Source organism: Pogoniulus pusillus, chromosome 28 (assembly GCF_015220805.1).
Source record: "Pogoniulus pusillus isolate bPogPus1 chromosome 28, bPogPus1.pri, whole genome shotgun sequence".
In the NCBI taxonomy this organism is placed as follows: domain Eukaryota; kingdom Metazoa; phylum Chordata; class Aves; order Piciformes; family Lybiidae; genus Pogoniulus; species Pogoniulus pusillus.
The window spans coordinates 5,853,139-5,877,167 of NC_087291.1; the positions used below are offsets into that span (position 1 = coordinate 5,853,139).

A 24,029-nucleotide genomic window follows, 5' to 3' on the forward strand; every position below is an offset into this window, starting at 1 on the left:
CCTCCCCAGGAAATTATAAGATTATATTGATTTTAGACATCTTGTGTTCTGCACAAAAATAAATTTAGACCTGCCTTGATTTAGAAGTATGGGACAGTGGTTGCAGTGGCAATCAGCTCTCCTGGATTCTATTCCTGGCCACAGCAGGGACTCATGCCATGACCTTGTGTAAGTCTGTTGACCTCTGTGCCTGTTTATCCACGTAAAGGATGAAAAAAAAAAAGAACAAACACCCACTTTCCCTTGGTTAGAAAGAGCTAAATACATAGGCATTCCTGGCAAACCAAATAAATGATGAGCATGTTTCAGATGAGTTCACAAAGTATCTGCAGTATGAAGTTTCTGTGGTCTCCCCAGTTTGATCCTATTCTGTATTTCGGTGCAGCACACATGGTCCTATCTTTAAAACACAGGGTAGTGTTACACACCCTGGGATAGGTTACAGCCTGGAGATTTAACACTAACTCGAATGGGAGCCTTGAAGTGAAAGCCTCTGGTGCTCTGCTGAAAGTGTGCCCCCAGGAGAGCTGCGTTGTTAATAACTTACAAACTCTCCGGTTTAAAAAGTGTTGTGGAAATTATTGTCCTCTGCAGGTGAATATTCTGAATATGGAAAGAAATGTCATGGCTTTTAGTATGTTTGCATGGCCACACTCATAGTCTGCTGACATTCCTAAGGGATGCCTGGACAGTTGCCTGTCTTGTAACTGCATTTAAAAATAACACAGGTGGAGTTATCCCAAAATATGTGGTAATAAATGAACAAGAAGCACTCATTTCCTCACAGCACTGTTATAGTTAACTTTTGAGGTTTCATTTCAGTTACTTCTATTGCCTAAAAGTCAGATGCTCTGTTCTGTGGGACACTACCAGATCAGGTAATATTGTTGGTGATATTATGGGGGTTTTTGTTGCAGTTACAATAACCATTTGGACTGGTTTATAAGTGGCCTGGAATAAGAATAGGACAATAATACATACTGTAACTTGAGAAAAAGTATCATAGAATAGAATCATAGAACCAGGAAGGGAACACAAGGATCATCTAGTTATAGAATCATAGAATCAGTCAGGTTGGAAGGGAACACAAGGATCATCTAGTTATAGAATCATAGGATCAGTCAGGTTGGAAGGGAACACAAGGATCATCTAGTTATAGAATCATAGGATTAGTCAGGTTGGAAGGAACACAAGGATCATCTAGTTATAGAATCATAGAATCAGTCAGGTTGGAAGGGAACACAAGGATCATCCAGTTATAGAATCATAGGATCAGTCAGGTTGGAAGGGAACACAAGGATCATCTAGTTATAGAATCATAGGATCAGTCAGGTTGGAAGGGAACACAAGGATCATCTACTTCCTACTCCCCTGCCATAAGCATGGACACCTCACACTAGATCAGGCTGTCTGGAGCCTCATCCAGCCTGGCCTTAAACACCTCCAGGGATGGGGCTTCAACCACCTCCCTGGGCAACCCATTCCAGGCTCTCACCACTCTCATGCTGAAGAACCTCTTCCTAACATCCAGTCTGAATCTCCCCACCTCCAGCTTTGCTCCATTCCCCCTAGTCCTGTCACTACCTGACATTCTAAAAAGTCTCTCCCCAGCTTTCTTGTAGGCCACCTTCAGATACTGAAAGGTCACAAGAAGGTCACCTCAGGGTCTTCTTCTCTCCAGCCTGCACAGCCCCAACTCTTTCAGTCTGTGCTCACAGCAGAGCTGCTGCAGCCCTCTGAGCATCCTCGTGGCCCTTCTCTGGACATGCTCCAGCATCTCCACATCCTTCTTGTCACAGGGGCTCCAGAACTGGATGCAGTACTCCAGGTGGGGTCTCAGCAGAGCAGAGTAGAGGGGGAGAATCACCTCCCTTGACCACACTTCTGCTGCAGTCCAGGCTCTGGCTGGCTTTCTGGGCTGCAAGAGCACACTGACAGCTCATACTGAGCTTCTCATCCACCAGCACCCCCGAGTCCCTCTCCTCAGGGCTGCTCTCCAGCCAGTCATTGCCCAGCCTGGATTTGTGCTTGGCATTGCCTCGACCCAATTGCAGGACCTTGCGCTTAGTCTTGTTGAACTTCATGAGGTTGACTTGGGCTGACCTCTCCGCCTGTCAAGGTCCCTCTGGATGGCATCCCTGCCCTCCAGCATGTCAGTGTGTATCCACCTGCAAGTGACTGGTATCAGGCAAACAACATCCAGAACACTCCCCACTTCTGCATTATCCACTTTCATGTCTAGAAGCCACATTAATAACCACTCTGCTTAATCTGGAACAGACAGCTATCTCCAGTACAGGTATTGTAACTTCTCTGGGTTTTATCTTGTGACTCACAGGAAAAAAACAACAATGACAAAACCAACCCAAAAGAGCCAAGCAAACAAAGCAAAAAGTAAACCACTCACAACAAACCAGTGATCTGGGGTCAGAAACGAGTTGGTTGACCATATTTTGAAGTACATGTAGTAAAAACAATAGGTCTGGTCTCCAGCTATAGCGTGAGTATTGAAGTAAGGAGTCAGGGAACCAGTAAGATAGATTCACCTTTCCTTACCAAAACAGTGCATATGTCCACACTGCCAGAGGTACTAGCGTGACATTTTTATGTCTGCACACAGAAATGACTCTAAATAAAGGGTGAACTGAATGTAGATGGTTTTCTGAATATCTCTGTAAGCTGATAAGCTTCACAGGAAGAAGCAGAACTTTATCAGCTCCTGGACATTCTCTTCACTTTGAAAAGGAGCTGTCTAATTTGGGGACAGACAAAGGCAATGTCTCCTGATGTCATTTTCTCCTTCACTGACCGCATTGATAAAGTTATCTCTAATTTCCACAACCATCAGTCTCTTTACCATGTTGTTATCACAGTCCCCAACCATTCCACAGAGTCAAAACCTACCTGTTTCATATTTTGATACAATTCTGTTCATAAATTTATTTCATTTTAAATTAGCTAAAACATTTCCATGTCATTATCATAATTTCTGGACATAGTCAGATGTCAAGAAAATCAATTCAGACAGTGAGACAATGTTAAGGTTTTCCTGTATGGGATAAAATAGGATTGGCAAAGCTGGCAGCTTGTGGCTTGGATAGATTCATTCTGAAATGGGTCAAGAACTGGCTGGAGGGCCAGGCTCAGAGAGTGGTGGTGAATGATGCCACATCCAGTTGGCAGCTGGCACTGGTGGTGTGCCCCAGGCCCAGTCCTGTTCAATATCTTTATTGATGATCTGGATCAGGGGATTGAGTCCAGCATCAGTAAGTTTGCAGATGACACCAAGCTAGGAGCAGGTGTCAATCCTTGGAGGATAGAAGAGCTCTGTAGAGGGACCTTGGCAGGCTGGATGGGTGGGCAGAGGCCAGTGGGATGAGATTGAACAAGGCCAAAAGCAGGGCTCTACACTTTGGCCACAGCAACCCCAAGCAGCACTACAGGCTGGGGACAGAGTGGATGGAGAGCAGCCAGAAAGAAAGGGGCCTTGAGGTGCTGGTAGCAGTGTGCCCAGGTGGCCAAGAGAGCCAATGGCATCCTGGCCTGCATCAGGAACAGTGTGGCCAGCAGGACAAGGGAGGTTATTCTGCCCCTGTACTCAGCACTGTTTAGCCTGGAGAAGAGGAGGCTCAGGGGTGATCTTATTACTGTCTACAACTACCTGAAGGGGCATTGTAGCCAGGTGGGGGGTGGCCTCTTCTCCCAGGTAACCAGCAATAGAACAAGGGGACACAGTCTCAAGTTGTGCCAGGGTAGGTCTAGGCTGGATATTAGGAAGAAGTTCTTCACAGAGAGAGTGATTGGCATTGGAATGGGCTGCCCAGGGAGGTGGTGGAGGCACTGTCCCTGGGGGTCTTCAAGCAAAGCCTGGATGAGGCACTTAGTGCCATGGTCTGGTTGATTGGCTAGGGCTGGGTGATGTTGGACTGGATGATCTTGGAGGTCTCTTCCGACCTGGTTGATTCTATGATTCCATGATTCTAACCCTATGAGCCTGGCGCAGAATGCTGCCCGGAGCCGGCGGCTGTTGGAAGATCGCTTTCTAAGGCCGCGCTCCTAGCTTGGCTGTGCCGGTAACCACCAACTCGGATCTCTTCTCACCGGGGGACGCACACAAGGCTCACAGAACTAACGGCGACTCCTACGGGAACCGCCGCCCCCACCCTGCGCCATGGCCAGCCCCACGCTACCTTCCGCGGCTAGCCAGCCCGCCTCGCCCATCCGCCAATCAGCACCGCCCTTACTCCGCCCAGCCTCCTGCGGCCAATCAGCGCCGCCCTTGGTGGTGCGGGCCGGGGCCTTTGATGCCGGCGGGCGGTTAATTCGGGCAGCTCGCCGCAGCGCGGGAGGGCGGTGGGGGCGGGGCCGAGGGGCGGGGCGGGAGGAGGCCCCGCCCCTGGCGGTGCTGCCGCGAGCCGCCGCCCGCGCGTTCGTCGCGAGGCTCCGGCGCGGGGTGGTGCCGGCGGCCGCGGCGGGTGAGGAGGGGGCGTGGCTGGCGCGCGGGCGGCGGGGGGGCGGGGCGGCGAGCGGAGCCGAGTCGGTGGTAGCCGGAGGCGGCGGCCGGTGGGTCGGTGTGGCGGCTTCGTCATGGTGTTCCTCAAACTCCGCGAGCAGGTGGGTACGCGGGGGCGGCTGCTGTCGTCCTCATCTCTCCTCCCTCCGTTCTCCTCCTGGTGCCGCCAGGAGCGGCGGCCGCGCACCGTTTCCCGTCCCCTCCGCGCTGTAGTGTGCTTGTGCGTGTGACAGGCGGCGGGCAGGGGGAGGCAGCATGGCTGCTGCTGCTGCGGCCCGCCGGGGACGGGGTTGGATGGCTCCCGCCCGGCGGCAGGAGGCGCCATGTGCTCCTCGTGCGGGCGCCAGTGCCCCCTCGGCGGCCCCGCTGGGCGGGCAGGAGCCGCCGCCCCGCGCAGGTATCGGGCCTAACAGGTGGCCGGAGCAGCTCGTCCGCCCCCTGTCCTCCTCTCCATACCTCTGCGGCGAGCTGGCCCCGGGGCAGAAACAGGGATGGCGTCCTGCGTGCACTGGGCTGCACCGTCCACGGGTCCTTGCCGTGCTTCCCTCCATAGGAGCGGAGGCCCGGGAGAGGTGATGAAGGTGTTTGCGAGCTCCCCCATGCCAGCCCTGTCCCTGGCCCGCGTTCGGGAAGGGAAATGGCTCTGTTTGCCGATGGTGCAGCGCGGGGGAGCCTGGGCCCGAGGGACTGGCCGGTGCGAGGGGACCGCTCTGGAAGACACTAGGCTGCGGCGGCTCGGGAGCCGTGGCGAAAGGCGGCGTGCCTGGGAACGGGAGCTGGCGCCTCTCCCGAACCGGGACCGAGGTGGTGCTGGCGCTCCCAGTTTCACATGCCCGAGAGATGCCTGCCCGTCCCCTCGCACACCACCTTTCCCTTTCAGGCCTTTAAAATCTTTTGTTCGGCTGCTCAATCCTTCTTCTCCGTGGTCTCGACAAACCTTCCCCAAGCCCGTTTTCCCCTTCTGAAAACCAGAAGGTTTTTCGTGCCTTCAGTGGTTTATTGCTTTCATGGCATCCCACCCTTCTTTGTTTGCTAGACTCTTCGGTTTCTATCCTGGCTTAAGGAAATACTTGGCTTTGCTGCTCTGTCCTTCCCTGGTGTCTCCCCTGTCCTACCTATTGTCTCCTGTGCAGTATCAAGATACAAAGGTGGGAGGGTCTGCTGTGCCAGTTTGCTGCCTGTAAAAAGATGCTTGCTAGGAAATGTGTTCTCGTGTTTTCGTTTGTGTTAGACCACATTCTTTCTGAAAACTCATACACCCTGCCGTTGGCGTCCTTGGTACTCTGCTGTAAGATAAGTGACTATACTTAGAGACCCTACCCCCCACCCAAAAAACCCTAAGCCCCACATCAAAAAACACCTAGCAACTTGGTGGTGGTTAGGCAGCTGATATCCTGCGTCTGCTGATTATGCTGGTAAGTATCAACTCATCCTTAACTGCTGGTCCTTCCATCCGTCTGCATATACTTCTGTCTTTTTACACTTGGGTTGCACGGTCTCTCGAGTTGTTTTTTTCTTGAAGTGTTTAGCAGTGTGGGGCTGGGATCTCTATGCCCTACTGTATTTTATGTAAAGATAGCCAAGTGTCATGTTTTCATGAGCTGCACCTGTGAATGCACAGCAGTTGTGGACTCAAAATACGTTTAATGTCTTTGAGTTAGGTATTTTTTTCTTTTAGGCTTCGTTAGTATTCCTCAAGGGGAGGCTCTCCACAGAAATGAAGACTTGTTCAGATAAATAAGCCTTTCTGCTGAAGCCAGGAATTACAACTGCTCTGCAATGAATTGTTAACTTGCTAAAACCCCATCGTGATTATGGGAACATGAAAATACTGCATTTCAGAACTTCCCTTCCAGGAAGGATCCCACTTTGAACCGATGCTGAGGTGGAATGCTGGACTGTGGGACCACTTGGTCTGACAGTAATGTATGATAGGTGTTCAGTTTCTGTTGTAAGGTAGGCTTTAATCTGGAAGTGTGAGGTGGATTTTTTAAGAGACTTTGTAGGTCTGTAAAGGTGCACTGATACACTGGGAATTGAAATAATCCCTCTCGTAGAAGGGGGTTGGTAGAAGCAGGGAAAGGAATCAGAGGAGAGTGCTGGTTTTGAAGAGGCTTTTGTAGGGGGAGTGTTATTTTTTTGCAGGAGCTGTATTTCCATTGGATAAACCTCAGTCGCTTGAGAAATTGTTTTTTTTTTTTTTTAACTAAATTATGTTAAAATTTCTTTAAGAAAGCCAAAAGTGATGAGGAAACATTTTAACATGAGAGATGCTCTTCTGATTGAAAACACTTCCTCGAGGTCGGTGGTGTTGTGCAAGATGTCTTAAGGACTAGATGCTCTGATAAGATTGTACCACCACCTGCTCATTATAAAAAGGAACCTGTGGTACTATATAAAAATGGAGGTGTTTGTCTTCAGTATTTCATGAAACATGTTTTTTGTTTGCTTAAACCATAGACTTTGCTTCACAGTGGTGCATTAAGAGAGAATTAAATTGCCGTTGGCATTTGTAGTCTCTGTAGTGAAGTCTGTCTTGAGTGGTGTCTGTGTTTCATGGGGGAGTGCAAGGGCTGGCTGCGCTCTTCCACTAGGAGAGGGGAAGAAAGTGATTTGCTAGTTTTCTTCTACAGCAGCCAGATGAATAGTTTTCTGGACCAAAAGTGTTACTTTAATTCTTAAGGTGCTTTGTGATTTTTTTTTTTGTTTGTTTGGGATTTTTAATTATTTTTTCTTTCAAAATCAACACAAAGCTGTTAAATTTTTCCCCTTTGATAATATAGAAGGACTGTGTTAATTATCTAAATGTCAGTTATGCTGGGGTGAGGCAGAACAGGGGCATACGAGCAGCTTTGTATTGTCTTACACTTGCTGTAGTTTAGCTTTTTTCGAGTTACTGCAATTTGGCATAAAAGCAGTGCTTGAGAACTTACAGTGAGGTGAGAAATTCTGCTCTGAGGCTGTTTAGCTCAGAGGGCGAAATCCCAGTTCCGCTGGCAGTTGATGTAATTACTTGGGACACTGATAAACAAAACTTTGATCCTTTGATGCTTAATGTGTTTGTGAAGCTCAAATATTTGGATGGCTTTGGAAGGTGACTTGATCTGCTTAACTCATGGAATAGAGTTTTTCCCTGCACTGAGAAGAGCAGACCTTTCTTTGGGTTAACAAGTAGCCACTTAGTGCATTCTCTTCAAATTTGGGTTAACACTGCTTGGGCTTTATTACTTGGCAGTTCTAACCTACGAGATTGGAATATGTTTTAAAATAATTCAAAGTGTACATTGTACTTTCAGAAGTGACTTAGGTTTGTTTATGGAGTATCTTAGGTATCAGAACCCCACACTTGCAAAAATTGCATTTGAAGCTGAAGTGAACTGTACTGAGAAGAGTGGATAACTGTAACGTTCAGTAGTGAACTTTAAGTCTGGGATAGAAAGAGGAATTATTCAAGTGTCAGGTTAGAAGCTGTAGATTGTCCTTGATGCTTTTGGTTTGTTGTGCAGTGTTTGACAGACATTCAGAAACAGAAAACAAATCTGCCAGTTTTGTGACTGAAGGTTAAGCCATTCAAGGCAGTGATAAGTGCAGAAAGTGTACCTTATGATAAAGTATTTGCTTTTCAGTTTGTTTGCCTTTGTACTGTCTTCGTAGATTGCTGCTTGTGTAGCAGGCTCTTTAGGTGAGAAGCTGCAGTACTACTGAAATGCCTGGTGAGAGGGAGGCTCTAAGAGCTTGTTTCTTCCTGAAGCCCTGTGCTGCTCTTCTGTAGGAAGCTGCGGTTGGTGCTGGGAGAGGCGTGTGTAGTGAGAGAAGAAAAAAGGAGTAACTTGCCTGTGAGTCTCTGTAATGGTATGCTTTGGTCTCCTATATAAAAGCCCTCTCAGCTCTGCCTAGCTGACTGTGAAAGGCTAAGTGTCTTCTCTTGCTTTTCAGTCACAGTTTCTAAGCTCATTTACTTTAAAGGATTTAAAGTTAGTCTGGCCTATACCTAAGGAGTAATTGACAGCCTAGTTTTTCTTAATGGGTAGGTAAATTTTGTGTTGCCTAACAACAGAGGGATTAGTTGCTTTTATGTTGCCTTACCTGCATACCTGCCTACATGTCATCTTTTAGGTTAGCATATGCCTACATCTCACTATAGTTTCATTGAAGTGCATCAAGCTCTGATAAAAACTTGCTACATTTCAACATTTCTTTTTCTAACTCTATAACTATCTGTGGCAAAGCTTATTGGATGCAGCATCATTAATAAAAACCATAAAACCAAAAAAGGTATTTATATATAAATGGCATCATTGTAGTGGTAAAGCTTTATTACTTTTTGCAGTACATCGTGGTCTTAATTATCCATTTCTTGATTTCTGAATCTTAAATTTGTACTATGAAGAAGTATTAGGAGTCATAATAATGGCCATTTGAAAGAAGTTGGTATGGGATTTTTCTGTCTGCCTACTAGACCGTGCTTGAGGCAATACATTTATTCCCAGAAGTCAGATGTGAGTGGAAAGTATGAAAAACTGCATGAGGATATTGGAGTGACCACTTATCTTGAAAGTCCTTGAACAGTGAGAGCACTGACTTCTTTATTGCCCATTTATATCTTTCTTTTAGCTAAGATGGATCTCGTTCAATTGGCAGTTAAACAAATGTTTGCAGTGTCATAGTGAACGCTCTGAATGCCTCTATGGTTGCTATTTTCATTACTGCCAGCGTTAGACTTCATTCTTTTAGAGTTCATGCCAAGAATAAATGTCCCAACTAGTTCCTTGTTACACTGAGGAGGAATGTTCTCCTGTGGTGATGAAAAGGAGCTGCTGCTGTTTGATGAGGGAGGGATATGGTGAGAATGGGATTGCATGGTATTGCTCTACAAATTCGGTTCAGATGTAGACTAATGAGATGTATCTGATTTTTTTGGTGTAAGTTGCTTCAAATATACTGTTCTTTACAGAAGTGTTACTTCAAGGAATCTTGTTGGAATTGAGAACCGCTCTTTGTGCTCTGTTCTCCATCACATGTTCCTCTAAAATTTACATCTAATCTATTTTAACTGCATACAAGATAACCAAACTAGAAAGCTGTAATACTTCTCAAGACAGTGTAAGTCTTACTGTTATTTCTTACAACCCCAGAACAGGAACTCCCCTGTACTGAAAAGATAAGTGTCTTTAATTGATGGAAAACTTTGAGTAACTTGAACTCTGTTTATCTTGTTATGTGAAGTAATTACCAAACCTTCCATTAGAATGTGTTGAGAGAACCTGGATCTACCACGTGCTCGTTTGGGGGGGGATCAGATTCCCTGATGATAAGTTGGGAACTTCTGACTTGCCAACAAGCAGTTCTTCTCAGTCAGGAAAATAAACTTCTTTTAGAAAAAGGAAAAAATAGAGAGAGAGGGGAAAAAAGGTGGAGGAGAAACAAAGGGAGCCTTGATTCTGCAGTCAGATCCTTATGGCAGATCCTGTTAACTCAGTGGCCTTCTGTGCGGGTTATAAAGGTCTATTCATGTAGATAGCATCCAAGAGCAGTACTTGGAGGCGAATATTGGGGGGGGAAAGAAGCAAATGTGCACTTTCCTTTGCAGATGTGATTTCCTTTACGCCCACAAAGGTTGATTCCTGTAGCAAACTACTAAATATTGATACTCTGAAATAGCAATCTTCTATCTGCTGTGGGTTGCTACATTCCCAGAGCTCTGTTGTCATTTTTGCTACTCACTGAAATGGGTTGTGGAATAACATCAGTTTAATATCACAGTGTCACCAAGGTTGGAAGAGACCTCATAGATCATCAAGTCCAACCCTTTACCACAGAGCTCAAGGCCAGACCATGGCACCAAGTGCCACATCCAACCCTGCCTTGAACAGCTCCAGGGACGGCGACTCCACCACCTCCCCGGGCAGCCCATTCCAGTGTCCAATGACTCTCTCAGGGAAGAACTTTCTCCTCACCTCCAGCCTAAATTTCCCCTGGCACAGCCTGAGGCTGTGTCCTCTTGTTCTGGTGCTGGCCACCCGAGAGAAGAGAGCAACCTCCTCCTGGCCACAACCACCCCTCAGGCAGTTGTAGACAGCAATAAGGTCCCCCCTGAGCCTCCTCTTCTCCAGGCTAACCAATCCCAGCTCCCTCAGCCTCTCCTCGTAGGGCTGTGCTCAAGGCCTCTCCCCAGCCTCGTCGCCCTTCTCTGGACACGCTCAAGCATCTCAATGTCCCTCCTAAACTGGGGGGCCCAGAACTGAACACAGTACTCAAGGTGTGGTCTAACCAGTGCAGAGTACAGGGGCAGAATGACCTCCCTGCTCCTGCTGACCACACCATTGCTGATGCAGGCCAGGATGCCACTGGCTCTCTTGGCCACCTGGGCACACTGCTGGCTCATGTTCAGGCAGATATCGATCAGCACCCCCAGATCCCTTTCTGTTCACCCTTCTTGTCCTCTACATCTTTTCTCAGCTAGTTTGTTTTTCAGTTGCTCTACCTTCTATCTTTTTCTAGTCAGTTGGGCCTTCCTGAGATCAAAATAATATCTGATAGTTTATTTTCTTGCTTCCACCAACTTTCATTTTGTTCTTACCTCTATTCCTATTTCTAGAAATTGAGGGGGAGGCTCGTTGCCTTAGTTACAGTGACTAACTGTTACAAAGTCACTTAAATTGTTTGTGTTTAAATAACCTATCTCCTAACAGAAATCACAAAACATTTTGCATCAATAAATACACCCAAAGGAATCCATTGAATGCACCCAAAGCAATCCATTGCTAAGTGCCTGGAGCGTGTTTACAGTGCTGATTCTTGGGAGTTTTGTTTTCCTTCCTTGTTGGGGGTGGAGGACAAGTTCTGATCTGGCATTTGAAGATGAATCTGAAGAAAAAAAGGTGTTATCCTTTGTGCAAAAGAAGACAGAACCTTAATATTTAAGTGAACGTTGTTCTTCCTATCCATGATGATGCTAGCACTCTTGCCAGCTGGAACAGACCAGTTTAACCGTATTAAATCAGTTGTGATTGCTCAGGTGTTGATGAATTACACAGCACTGACTCGTTTCAGCATAGAAACTAGAGCTGATGCTTGAGTGGTAGGATTGCATAGTAGGGAGAGAAGGGAAGATGGGGCTTGGAGCCAGCTTGATGGGTGCAGAGTTAAAGAGGAAGCACTAGCAGTGATAGGCAAATGCAAGAGGGGCAAAATAGTTATCTTTAGCATCATTGTAGATTGAGGAACTACTCATTAGCTGAAGCATCTAATGAATTCTGTTGTAACAAGATGCTCTTTTACTATGATTTGAGTATAGTTTTGTGTTTTCATTGATTATTTCTACAGCAGTGTATATGTGTGAATTGACTGAACGATGTGATGTAAATAGATTACATGGCTAAAGTCTGCCTGTTTAGGACAGCTTTATTTCACAAAATTACTGAAGCTATATTTGAATTTTAGGGGTGTAAAGCAAAAGTCTTCCTATTCTGACACAGACTTTTGTATAACAGGAGGAAAAAAAACCCCAGCTTTTTGTTTAAGCTTATGTTGTTGAACTTCAGAACTACCCTTTACAGAGATGGGGAGATGAGAGGGGCTTTCTTGCCACAAAGCAGAAAATAATGCCCCTCAATTGCCAACTAATATTAAGAGAACTTAATGAATGTTCACATTTTGCATGTAACTCTACCTGTTTGCAGGCCATCCTAAATGTTTAATGTATTTGTACGTTCAAACAATGAACTGTCAAAACAATGAGCTGTCACTTAATGACTTTTCTAACTCCTGATGACAGTTTGCTTATAATTTATTTCTGGTTGCTCTGCAATCATACTTGAGGTTCACTCTCACTTTGTGCTGAAATCCTGTATTTTACTTCCATCCAGTGCAGAGAAGAAAGCATGGATACATCTGAATTTATTGTTTTTACTGTAACAGAGCAAAGCTGCAGTACCTTAATAGAGGAAGAGAAGAGAACACAAACAAAGATTCTAGTCAGCATGACAAAATGAGAATGCAGTTGGAGTAGTTAAAGCACTGAGACCAAAATGAGCATTTTTGGAGCTTACAGAATCTCTAGCAGTCATGAAGAATTCAATGTTCTCTTTCAAGGTTTTGCTTTTTGCACTCTACATTTCTGTAGCTCCAGCTACACTGGTAACACCAACAGGGAGGAAAAGGTAGCTTCCATTCAGGAACCTGATCGTTCAGTGGCAGGCAGCATGAGAGCACAAGGATCTACCTGTCTCATAGCTCACTCATGGCTGACTTACTTGAGTCATAGGCTGCTGAACTGGGAGGAAAAAAACGCTTTTAGGAAGTTCTGTAGTTGTTTATATACTAAAATAATCTGTAACTAATGCATAATGTAGTAATTTAAATCCATTGCTGCAGACTCACTTTTGTATGATGGTGAAGATAATTGGTATTCTCTTCTTCCTTGTCTAGATCATCTGCTTCTTCTGTTCATTGCTTCTGACAGTGGGTCTATGCAAAGTCTGTCTTTCCTGCTTGAGGACTCAGTGTTGTTTTCCTGCCTCAAATTTCTGTGGTGTCTGTTGCTTTTCCTCTACCTTTGCTAACACCTAATTCTCACCAGTGTCACCCTCACAAAGTGTTGTTGGTAGATGAAAATGAAGGAAGAGTACACATAAAATAAGCAGGTGAAGAAAACCAAAATGCTAGCATTTTTTTAGTGGTATTATTACTCACAGTTTTGAATTGGTGAAACATCCCAAGCAGTGGTACAAGAAGGCTTTAGAAATGTCATATTAATGGAATTCCCTACCCCTAACCTATGTTCTTTTGTAAAAACAGAGTTCTGTTCAGTTCTTGCTGTGTTTGCTAAAACAAAGGATGAATAGAAAGAGGTCTTATGCTTAATATTGTATTGCTGTGCAGTCTTTTTGCCAGATCAGAGCCCTGTGTTGGTACTGCCTGATAGCTTTGTTTCCTTTGCTCCCATCTCAGTTCCAGGAGCAGTATTTTGTTTTACAGCTCTACTGTATCTGCTGCTTTCTAAAAACTGTCCTTGCACCCTAGAGGACCATTTTCAGTATTATGGACTTGTAGAAGAACTCTTCTCATTTCTGTGTTACCTGCAAGGTTGCAAATGCCATTACTGTCCTCTATCATTCCAGATCCTATAGTGACCACCCAGCTCATAATTTATTTCTTCCACTCCTTCCACAAGAGCACAGCTATTTAGATTCCAGAATGCAAAGTCTGTTAAAATGGAACTTAAAAGAATAAGCAACATTTAATGACCTATCTATAGACACTTGTCTATTCTTCTTACCATAAATTTAAGACATTCTAAGTACTGCAATCAGGGATGTAAATAATGAAGTTAATCTACTCTAGAAAAAAATAGAGAGCTCAGGGGAGGAATTCTATGAAACTCTTCATAACAAGAGCAAAACAAAGGTGAAGAAAGGATTTATAAAGCACTAGTGTGAGAATGAGAAGGACTGTAAGATGGTTAGGATGCCACAGGTTGTCAGTGAACAGCAAACCTCTTCTAATTAACTTCCAAGCTGTGTAGTCAAAGATGGTCCAACAGCCAACAGATACCCAGCTACCTTGTGGAGCTTGGTTTGCAAGGACTTCAGGATTGGTTCCTTTTTCTAGCTGTTGTGCCTTTCTCCAGCACAGATATGGCACTTCTTAGCATCCATAATCTCAAATCAATGCTGTGAATAATACATGGAGAGAGTGCTTTCTATTTTTCTACACTTAGAAAAGCAACAAATGGTTTTGAGTCAAGTATAGAAAACTTGTCCTCTTGGGAGGGTGAACACAGATGCATGCAGCCACATCTCCTACTTTTGAAAGGGCTTTGCCTTTGCACGCTGTGAATCATTGTTAGGTATCCTTTTAAATCATTTTTCAAGGCTTGCACCATTTATCAACCCATAATTGCTTAACAAAAACGTGATGTTTTTCATAGTTTGCATTTGAACAAATTAATTTTGAGTTTCCCTCACTTGGAGGTTGATAAAATTCCTGCAGTGCTCTGCATATGTTTTAAAAACTGCTTTAGTAATCATGAAAGTATTAATTTTGTTGCATACATAATGAAATAATAACTAGAAGCATGGAAGTAAGAAGCACCATGGTTCATCACTTTGTTCCCACAAGTAGCAGATTAATTCTGTAGAAGAATTAGCATGACTATTAAAAAGCTATTGATTGCATCTAAGCTTAGTCTGGAAGGTTTTCTTTTGCTGTTGCAAGGGCTGTAGAAATCAGTGAAGTATTCTGGGTATCAGACTAGTTTCAAATCAGTGAAGTATTCTGGGTATCAGACTGGTTTCCTGTCTCAAGGTCCAGCCCCTTACATGGGGGAGCAGTGAGATACTATTTCTCTGGCTTATGTAAGTTCCAGTGAAGAACTTTACAGAAGGAAATCTATCTCTGCAAATGACAGGAGGAATAGCAGTGCCAGCAGTGTCTGTGGAGACTGTCAGAGGAAAAATTCAGCTCCCTATCCCTGGAAGCCTGCCATACTGGTATTAGCAGTGCTCTCCATGAGTGGTTGGAGGTGTTGCAAAGTTGTTCTGGAGTATGTTCTTCAGGAAATTGACTTTTTGCTTTCTGAATGTCCACAAGCAGAAATATATCTTCTAAGCTTGAAGCTTGGCCTTGTGGCAGCTGTTAGCTGCAATAAGCTAAAATAAATGTGCCTGCAGAGAAGATTTCAGGAGGGCCTGCTGGAGTTCAGGTGTCTGCACTGTGGGAGCCCTTACTGCCTTTACTGAAGTGTCTGTGTTTTAGACATGGTCACAAAAGCCTTGCTGATTACTTTTAGCCCATCATGACTATAGTGTATGCTACTGCTTGCCTTATACCATGTCTGTTTTGGAAAAGGAACTTGCAAAAGTAGGCTGGATAACTGAAGAGGTAGAATTGTTGGAGTGTTGTAGTTGACCTCAAGATTTCCTTACCCACTCGCAGTGATGTGGCATAGCTGTGAAGCAATGCACTGGCACAGGATCCAGCTGGCAGCCAATCCCGAATGGTGTCCTCCAGGGCTCAGTGTTGGGACCACTTCTGTTTAACATCTTTATTCATCAGAGTGTGTCAGCAGTAAGTTTGCAGATGACACCAAGTTGGGTAGCAGACTTGATCTGCACAAGGGAATTTGGATAGATTGGATCGGTTGGGTCAGTGGCATGAGCTTCAATGCAGCCAAATGCCAGGTCCTACACTTGGGTCACAACAACCCCAAGCAATGCTACAGGCTTGGGGAAGTGTGACTGGAAAGCTGCCTTGGAAGAAAGGGACCTGAAGTTGTAATAGACAAGCAACTCAATATGAGCAAGCAGTGTGCCCAGGTAGCAAAGAAAACCAGCGGCATCCTGGCTACTATTAGAAGTGCTGTGCCCAGCAGGAGTAGGGAGGTGATTGTGAGGCCACACCTCAAGTATGGTGTTCGGTTTTGGGTACCTTGTTACAAGAAGGATGTGGAGGTGCTGGAGTGAGTGCAGAGGAGGGCAACAAAGCTGGGGAAAGGCCTGGAGAATACATCTTATGAAGGAGCTGGGGCTGGTTAGTTTGCAGAAGAGGAGGCTGAGGGGAGATCTCATTGCTGTCTACAGCTACCTGAAAGGATGTGGAGATGCTGCTGCTGGTATCTTTGCACAGGTAAATAGTGATAGAACAAGAGGGAATGATCTCAAGCTGCAACTGGCTAGGTTTAGACTGGACATTGGGAAACATTTTTTTACAGAAAGTGGTCAGGCATTGGAATGAACTGCCCAGGGAGGTGGTGGAGTCACCAACCCTGGATGTGTTTAAAAGTCATTTGGATGTAGTACTTGAAGATACGATGTAAGGGTGAACTTTGTAGTGTAGGGATAATGATTGGACTTGGTAACCCTGGGGATCTTTTCCAATTGCAATGTTGCTGTGATTCTGTGATGTCAGTTCAAAATGCCAGGGTTGTACTTTCTGTGGTGCGTGGTGCTGGCTGCAGGAGTGAGATGGCAGCTGCTTTGGTGTATATTTGCACTGCCTTGGTTTGTTCAGTAGGTGAAAAAACAAAAATGGCCCATAACAAACAAGGTTCAATAAGAGCTGAAACATGAGGATATGTTTCTCTTGTTACTGTGCTCTTTTAAGAGGTTAATTCACAACCAAAGCTGTGCTAATTATATGATTTGGAAATTATGTACTGCAGTGAAGACCAGCATTTTCAGCTGACAGATAGGAGGAGGAAATGCAGATACACAAACTCTCGAATGCCAATACATGCAGTCCTAGCCTACACCAGAAGTGTCTGTGTGAGAACTGGAGTACATCACTTGACTGAATCCCTATCTCTGAAGTCATGTGAAGCAGGTACATTTTCATCAAAGGGTAGAAGCTTCACAATTTTAGGATGGATTTTAATGACATAATTCCCCTTGTTTTTTTTTTTTTTTTGGGGGGGGGGGGGGGGGGAGGATGTTGGTTTGTGATTCCTTTTCCTATATGCAAAGTTTCTGGTAATAGTGATTGAAACTCCCTGGCTTCTGAGCTCCTACCTAAAGCATGGTTTGGTATCTGATTGCTGCTGATCTTGAGCAGTCACTCATTCCTTTCTTCTGCCAAGTGGTGAAGAGGGAAAGGAGAGACAACTGATTTAGGTTAGCTTGCAACTGCAAAGCTGGTCCTTGCAGTAGAAGTACTGAAAACTAGAAAGGAGTGTTTTGACTCAGGTAAACTTACTCTGATGTCTTCTTTTGTGACAGTTTAGCCTGGAGAAGAGGAGGCTCAGGGCAGACCTTATTGCTGTCTACAACTACCTGAGGGGTGGTTGTGGCCAGGAGGAGGTTGCTCTCTTCTCTCAGGTGGCCAGCACTAGAACAAGAGGACACAGCCTCAAGCTACACCAGGGGAAATTTAGGCTCAAGTTGAGGAGAAAGTTCTTCCCTGAGAGAGTCATTGGACACTGGAATGGGCTGCCCGGGGAGGTGGTGGAGTCGCCGTCCCTGGAGCTGTTCAAGGCAGGATTGGACGTGGCACTTGGTGCCATGGTCTGGCCTTGAGCTCTGTGGTAAAGGGTTGGACTTGATGATCTGTGAGGTCTCTTTCAACCCTGATGATACTGTGATACTGTGACTGTGATCACAGGAGAAGTATGGAGGAACTTCAGTGTGGTCTGGATTGGACATTGGTCTCAGCAATTTAATGCCATTGGCCCAGATCTTCTCAGAATGTGTTTTGGAACTGGGCAGTGTGCTTAATATTCTTGTCTGGCTCCTGACTGTGTTGAGATTTGAATGTAGCTGTGAATTCCTCTTTAATTGTGAGAGAACCTAGGATCTTAGGACTGTCTGCTTTTATCTGTAACATTGCATGGTGAACTCGTGGCTATGGAGAAACTGATACACGACAAGTTACATAACAGACTTGTTTACTGGGTGCACTGCCTTTCCTGACCCTCAGCCTTTACCCATCTCCCACATAACAACTGCATGCCAGTTTTCTTGCAGCATTTCAGAGTTGTTTTTTCCCCCTCTCTTAGGCTGTTCACATGCTCTACTACTTAGTTTTACCACTGGAGCTCTGAAAATAGCAGCAGACTTACTTTCTTGCCTTCCATGTCTTCTGAAGAGGTTACAGTGGAAGCATGAGATAATGTAGATGTAGTCCAGTTACCTGAAACTGTCTGCCAGAAGTAGTTTGAACTTTTTGCAGCCTTTTCCCTCATAGAAACATGTATGGACAGAAACTCCTGTAGCTCCTTAAATCCCTTTTATGCTTCTGTGTGCACAGCTCTAATTCTTGGACACCATCCAGTGACAGCTTGGAGTCATGCCTGTTGTTAACTAGTGATCCCTCTATCTCCCTGCACAGAGAGATATGGTTGGGGTAGGGGAATATCTAATAAGAAAATATGTTAATAGAAAAGTGACTAAATTGAAATGAACTAAAATAATGCATTACTTCTCTGCAAATAGTAGTTAATGAAGCCTGTCAGTCTAAGGATAAATCAAAGTCTTCTCTAATGGAAGAAAAAAATTCATCTCAGCTCTCCAGGAAACTGAAATATAAAATAGCAGTTAAACTTGTTGGTTGATATTCCACTTGTCACCTAGTACAGTTGTATGGATACTACAGTAAAGACACATTGGTCATGCAATGGCCCCCCAGTTTAAAAGGGACTTTGAGATGCTTGAGCGTGTCCAGAGAAGGGCGACGAGGCTGGGGAGAGGCCTTGAGCACAGCCCTACGAGGAGAGGCTGAGGGAGCTGGGATTGGTTAGCCTGGAGAAGAGGAGGCTCAGGGGGGATCTTATTGCTGTCTACAACTACCTGAGGGGAGGTTGTGGCCAGGAGGAGGTTGCTCTCTTCTCTCAGGTGGCCAGCACCAGAACAAGAGGACACAGCCTCAATTTAGGCTGGAGGTGAGGAGAAAGTTCTTACCTGAGAGAGTCATTGGACACTGGAATGGGCTGCCCGGGGAGGTGGTGGAGTCGCCATCCCTGGAGCTGTTCAAGGCAGGATTGGACGTGGCACTTGGTGCCATGGTCTGGCCTTGAGCTCTGTGGTAAAGGGTTGGACTTGATCTGTGAGGTCTTTTCCAACCCTGATGATACTGTGATACTGTGAAATGGTGTTTTTTTTGTCAGTAGCTAGGAAAGATGACATTTTTAATCACCACTATTGAAAACCTTATCAAGATGGACTTTGTTTTGTTTCCCACTTTCACGCTTCTGCAAAGCCATTTAATTCAGTGGGTTATGGAAAATGCTGTTCATGTAATTGACTCTGATTTAATTTTCTGGAATAAAAAATGATAAAAATATGAAGCTTGGTTTAAAAAAAAACAAAACAAAAAACCAGGGCATGTCTTTTGGCTATGAGAATGCAGCATGAGTAATTGCCTTGGTAAATAAGAGCATAATAAAATTGCACTTAATCTCTGCATCAACAGTTGTTTACTTCTGACCTCTGTGCTTGTCATGAGGTATCTTTGGTATAAGTGTTTTGAAGTAAAAGGCAAAGATGACTATTAAGGTAGAGCCCTTAGCCCTCATCTTTCTTTTGGAAGCAGGGAAGGCTCAATGAATGTCAGGTTACACCCTCTGTTTTGTGCTAATTCTTCCAACTGCTCATCAGCACCATTCTAAATGGTTTTAATATTAGCCTAAAAATATTAGTGCTTCATGAGTAGGTCAGATAGCTCTGCTGTGGGCTGTAGAGCAAGTGGCAGCAAGACAGCAGTAGTGCTGCTTGTAGTAGGTATCAAAACAGACATGGGTGATACAAAAGGGGAAAACAGATGAGCACTAGGTTGCAGGGGAAATAAAACCAGACTGGCAAACATTTACTAAGGAACTACTTTGCAAAATGTTAATATGAAAAGCTGATATTTAAGAATGCTTACCCATGTATGTGATTCTAAATACTCCTTGTGAAAGGAAGGACTATAAGACCATAGCAGAATCTGTGTTGGAATAAATAAAAGCTGATAGAGTATGTTTTGAGAACACCTTTTTTATATGGCAGTTGGTGTTTAAAGTTTGAATTAATCATTGCAAATTAAATTTATGGTGATTTTTAGGGGGGGATATTTCATACTTAATGTTCCCTGTCTTGTAAGAGATACACAGTGCTTTCTGTTGTGCTTTTTGTAGTATATTGTACAAAGGTTCTCAGTGATAAGACTAGACAAAAGGTTAATCTATTTTCAGTGTGTTTTATTGGCATGGAGTGTGGGAACTTCGAGGGAATGTTCAGCTTGAGGATGTAGAGAAAAGGAGAGGGGAAGCTTTCAATTTAAAAATTACATTAGAAATACACAAGTATAACTTTCTATTTAAAAATGACATTAGAAATACACAAGTATAACTTGATAAGATCTAAGTATACCCTCTACCTACACTCAAGGAATTAAAGTACCTACTTCAGGAGTATATATTTGTGGCCAAAGGATTGAATTCAAGCTGCTTTATAGAAGGAAGTCATGAGCTAAGCACTTGGAATGAGCTTGTGAGTGCTCAGTATTGGAAAGCAACATTAAACAACAGTATTGAAGTACCATTTTCCCCAGAAAAGACTGTTTTCTCAGTTGGCTTTTTCAAGGTTGAAAACTAGAAGCAGCTGGGGAAAAGAAAAGTTTCTTTTATGAAGTGAAGTCTGACAGAGTTGTACTAAAATTTGGACAGACTTTGTGACAAACCCAAATCGAATCATTCACATCCCTAACTGTCCATAGTGTTTCCTTCAGACAACTCTTTGGATCAAGATGTTTTGGGTGCTCTATAATTACTGACACACACAATTAAAACTTAACATTTTATAATTAAAATCCTGCTAAATGGAAGAGTGTAGCAGAAGTAACAAAAGTGACTTTCTCCCCATCTACTCCACTCTGGTGAGACCTCACCTGGAGTACTGCATCCACTTATGGAGCCCCTACTACAAGAGGGATGTGGAGATGCTGGAGCGTGTCCAGAGAAGGGCCGTGAGGATGCTCAGAGGCTGCAGCAGCTCTGCTGTGAGGACAGACTGAAAGAGTTGGGGCTGTGCAGTCTGGAGAAGAGGAGACTCCCAGGTGACCTTCTTGTGGCCTTCCAGGATCTGAAAGGGGCCTACAAGAGAGCTGGGGAGGGACTTTTTAGGGTCTCAGGGAGTGACAGGACTGGGGGAAATGGAGCAAAGCTGGAGATGGGTAGGTTCAGGCTGGACATAAGGAGGAAGTTGTTGAGCATGAGAGTGGTGAGAGGCTGGAATGGGTTGCCCAGGGAGGTGGTTGAGGCTTTGTCCCTGGAGGTATTTAAGGGCAGGCTGGATGGGGCTCTGGCCAGCCTGATGTAGGGTAGGGTGTCCCTGCCCATGGCAGGGGGATTGGAACTAGATGATCCTTGTGGTCCCTTCCATCCCTAACTGATTCTATGATCCTGTGAATCACAGATTGCATGCTAAAATACAATCCAAGATAATTCCCTTTGATTTGAGAGGATCAGCCCTTCATCTAAACACAGGGAGAAGTTAGTTGAAAAGAATGTTAGTAAAGCAATCAGCTGTCTGTTCTGCAGAGGAGTGTCCCTTGTCAGGCAGTGGATTCTTTATTTAGTTGTAGCTTTTTTTCTGCCCTGTGGAGGGATTTAAATGTGCTGGGATGGAGGGTAGAGAATCTACTGCAGTGCTGCTTCACACTCTGAAGAGATGTGGTACCTTTGCTTGAATATTCTTTTTATAAAGTGTTTCTTTTGTTTCCAGTTTTAGTTGTCATGGATCATACCCTGTTTAGTGCACATCACTTTTTGGCTTTGTGCTCAGAAGATTGTTTTCTCTCAGCGTTTTCATAGTCAACTCCTATCCTCCTTGCCTGTGAAGCTGTGCTGGTTCTGGGTGTTCCCCACCCCCCACACTTTGGAAGAATCACCCAGACTAGACTCAGTGGCTCTGGAAATTGAATGAAGCTTTATATTTACAGCTTAGCACAATGTACAAGCAGATATTTACAATATATACAGCTATAGACAGAAATAGACAAGTTAAAAGGTAGTACAGAGACACAACAGCCCTCCCAGAAACCTGAGTCCCCAGGAGGAGTTCTCAACCACCCTTCCACCTTTCCTCCCACCCCTCAACCTTACCCAAGATCTTGCCTTATGTTTGAGGTAGTTTTGAGGGTCAGCCAGGGGGGGTTAGGAAGCAGGTGGATTAGACACACAGACAGCAGGTTAGGTTAGAGAGAGAGAAGTTGAGCCCAAAGCCCAGACAGCGACTGTGTTATCTATATTTTTATTCTTATCCATCTCAGCAAGCCTATGAGTGCAGTAGCCATCACCATTGTTTCCTTTAGCCTGTAATGTAATTCTTCTCACCAAAACACTCTGGCTAGCTTCAAACTAGCATAGAAGCAAGCAAGAAACATTACATTTTCACGTGGTACAATTCTTGAGTTCCTGCCTGTCAAGCAAAATATCTGACTCTTTAAGAGCTCTACACTTGGGTACTTGGGGGTAACTGAATGTACTTGGAAGTGAAATCTGTTTAGTCAGTGTAATGCCAGTTGAACTATGAATGAGCAAGGATTTGGTCTGGTTTAAATGGCTGCTTAAGGCTGACAGCATTACTCAGTTGGAATTAAGTCTGCTGAGAATGTTTGTGTCCACTGTGCAGATGGGCTGAGCTTTAACAATTAGCCTGTCTTTTTCACACCCTTTTCAGTCTTCCATTGTCTGTAATATTTTTTTATGCTGTAATTTGCTTGCAATTTTTTTTTCCTGTAATGGCTTCATGCTACTGAGTATGTAAATTGTGCTCTTACACACAGCAGTCATCTGACTAGACAGAGAAGACAGGCTTCTGGCAGAGACACCTGACTTTCCTCCCTTTGCAGGCAGTATTGATGTAGTGGAATCAGTAGTGGCACTTGTGCATGGCAGGCAACACTACCAGTTTTCCTCTTGTGTGGAGTGCTGGTCATGATTTAAGCTTTAAGCAACTGACAGAGTGCAAGCAAAGAGATCTTTGCCTATTGCACTGTCCAAGTAGTTGGATTCTTCCTTGGAGGAAGCAAGTCCTGAAATGTGTATCCTTTGCATTTCCTGACCAGTCATACTAAAATGGGAAATACAAATCATGCTTTTTGCTCAGATACCTAAGCTGTTGTGTGATTTGTGCCTGTTTCAAGGTGAGGTCCATATACTGAATGTGTGCCTCTCAGTCCACTGGCTAGTTTTCCTTTAGAGCTTGCATTTTGGGGAACCAAAAGCTACTGAGCTGTGTCAAAAGCTTGCATGGATAAAGCAAACACCACTGCAAGTGAAATAGTTGATTCTGACTCTTCCCTAAAGCCCTGTTTTTGTCCTGTAACAGTAGCCTCAAGGCTGGTAAGGCAACAAATGTGCATTAGCAGTGCTGGAAATGATTGTATGAAATGGCAGAATCTTTAAGTGTATTCTGAGAGTTGCTTGTTCTCTATATTATGCTATGGTTTTCTGTCTTTTCTTTATGTGGCCTTTAAAATGCAATCAATAGGATTAAAAAGACAATAACTACTGCTTATGTTGTTGACCCTGGTAGTAGAGAAATGACAATATGCACTGTTATTCCTTATTGAAAACCCAATGATGCCATTTGGGTGCATCTCTTTCTTAATTTTTCAAAACCTGCTCTAAAAAATACTCTGTTTAACAAATATGTTGCTTTTCTTTTGGAGGGGAGGGGAAATAAATCCCAAGTTTTTACCTATAATGATTTGTTCCTGCTAGTAAAAAAGCTGAACGCTTCTTGTAGACATTCTTCTGCCTATCACTGAATTTCATTTTACAAAAGCATTTTTTTGTTGTTGTTTGTGATATTTTTTTTTCCCCCTGATGGATGTGAGTACTGTGTCCAGTTCTGGGCTCCTCAGTTCAAGAGAGATGTTGAGGTGCTGGAAGGTGTCCAGAGAAGGACAACAAAGCTGGTTAGGGGCCTGGAACACAAACCCTATGAGGAGAGGCTGAGGGAGCTGGGGGTGTGCAGCCTAGAGAAGAGGAGGCTCAGGGCAGATGTCATTGCTCTCTACAACTACCTGAAGGGAGGTT

At 44.4% G+C, this 24,029-nt stretch overlaps 1 protein-coding gene across 1 annotated transcript in view; it reads left to right on the forward strand.

The window, feature by feature from the left end:
- Nucleotides 1–4,519: 4,519 nt before the first annotated feature.
- The window catches only part of ANKRD28 (ankyrin repeat domain 28), a 150,370-nt gene continuing 130,860 nt past the window's right edge, over nt 4,520–24,029 (forward strand). Inside the window, exon 1 of the mRNA XM_064167240.1 lies at nt 4,520–4,614. Coding sequence (XP_064023310.1) covers nt 4,588–4,614 — 27 coding nt within the window. The 5' untranslated portion in view covers nt 4,520–4,587. The remainder of the gene's footprint in view (nt 4,615–24,029) is intronic.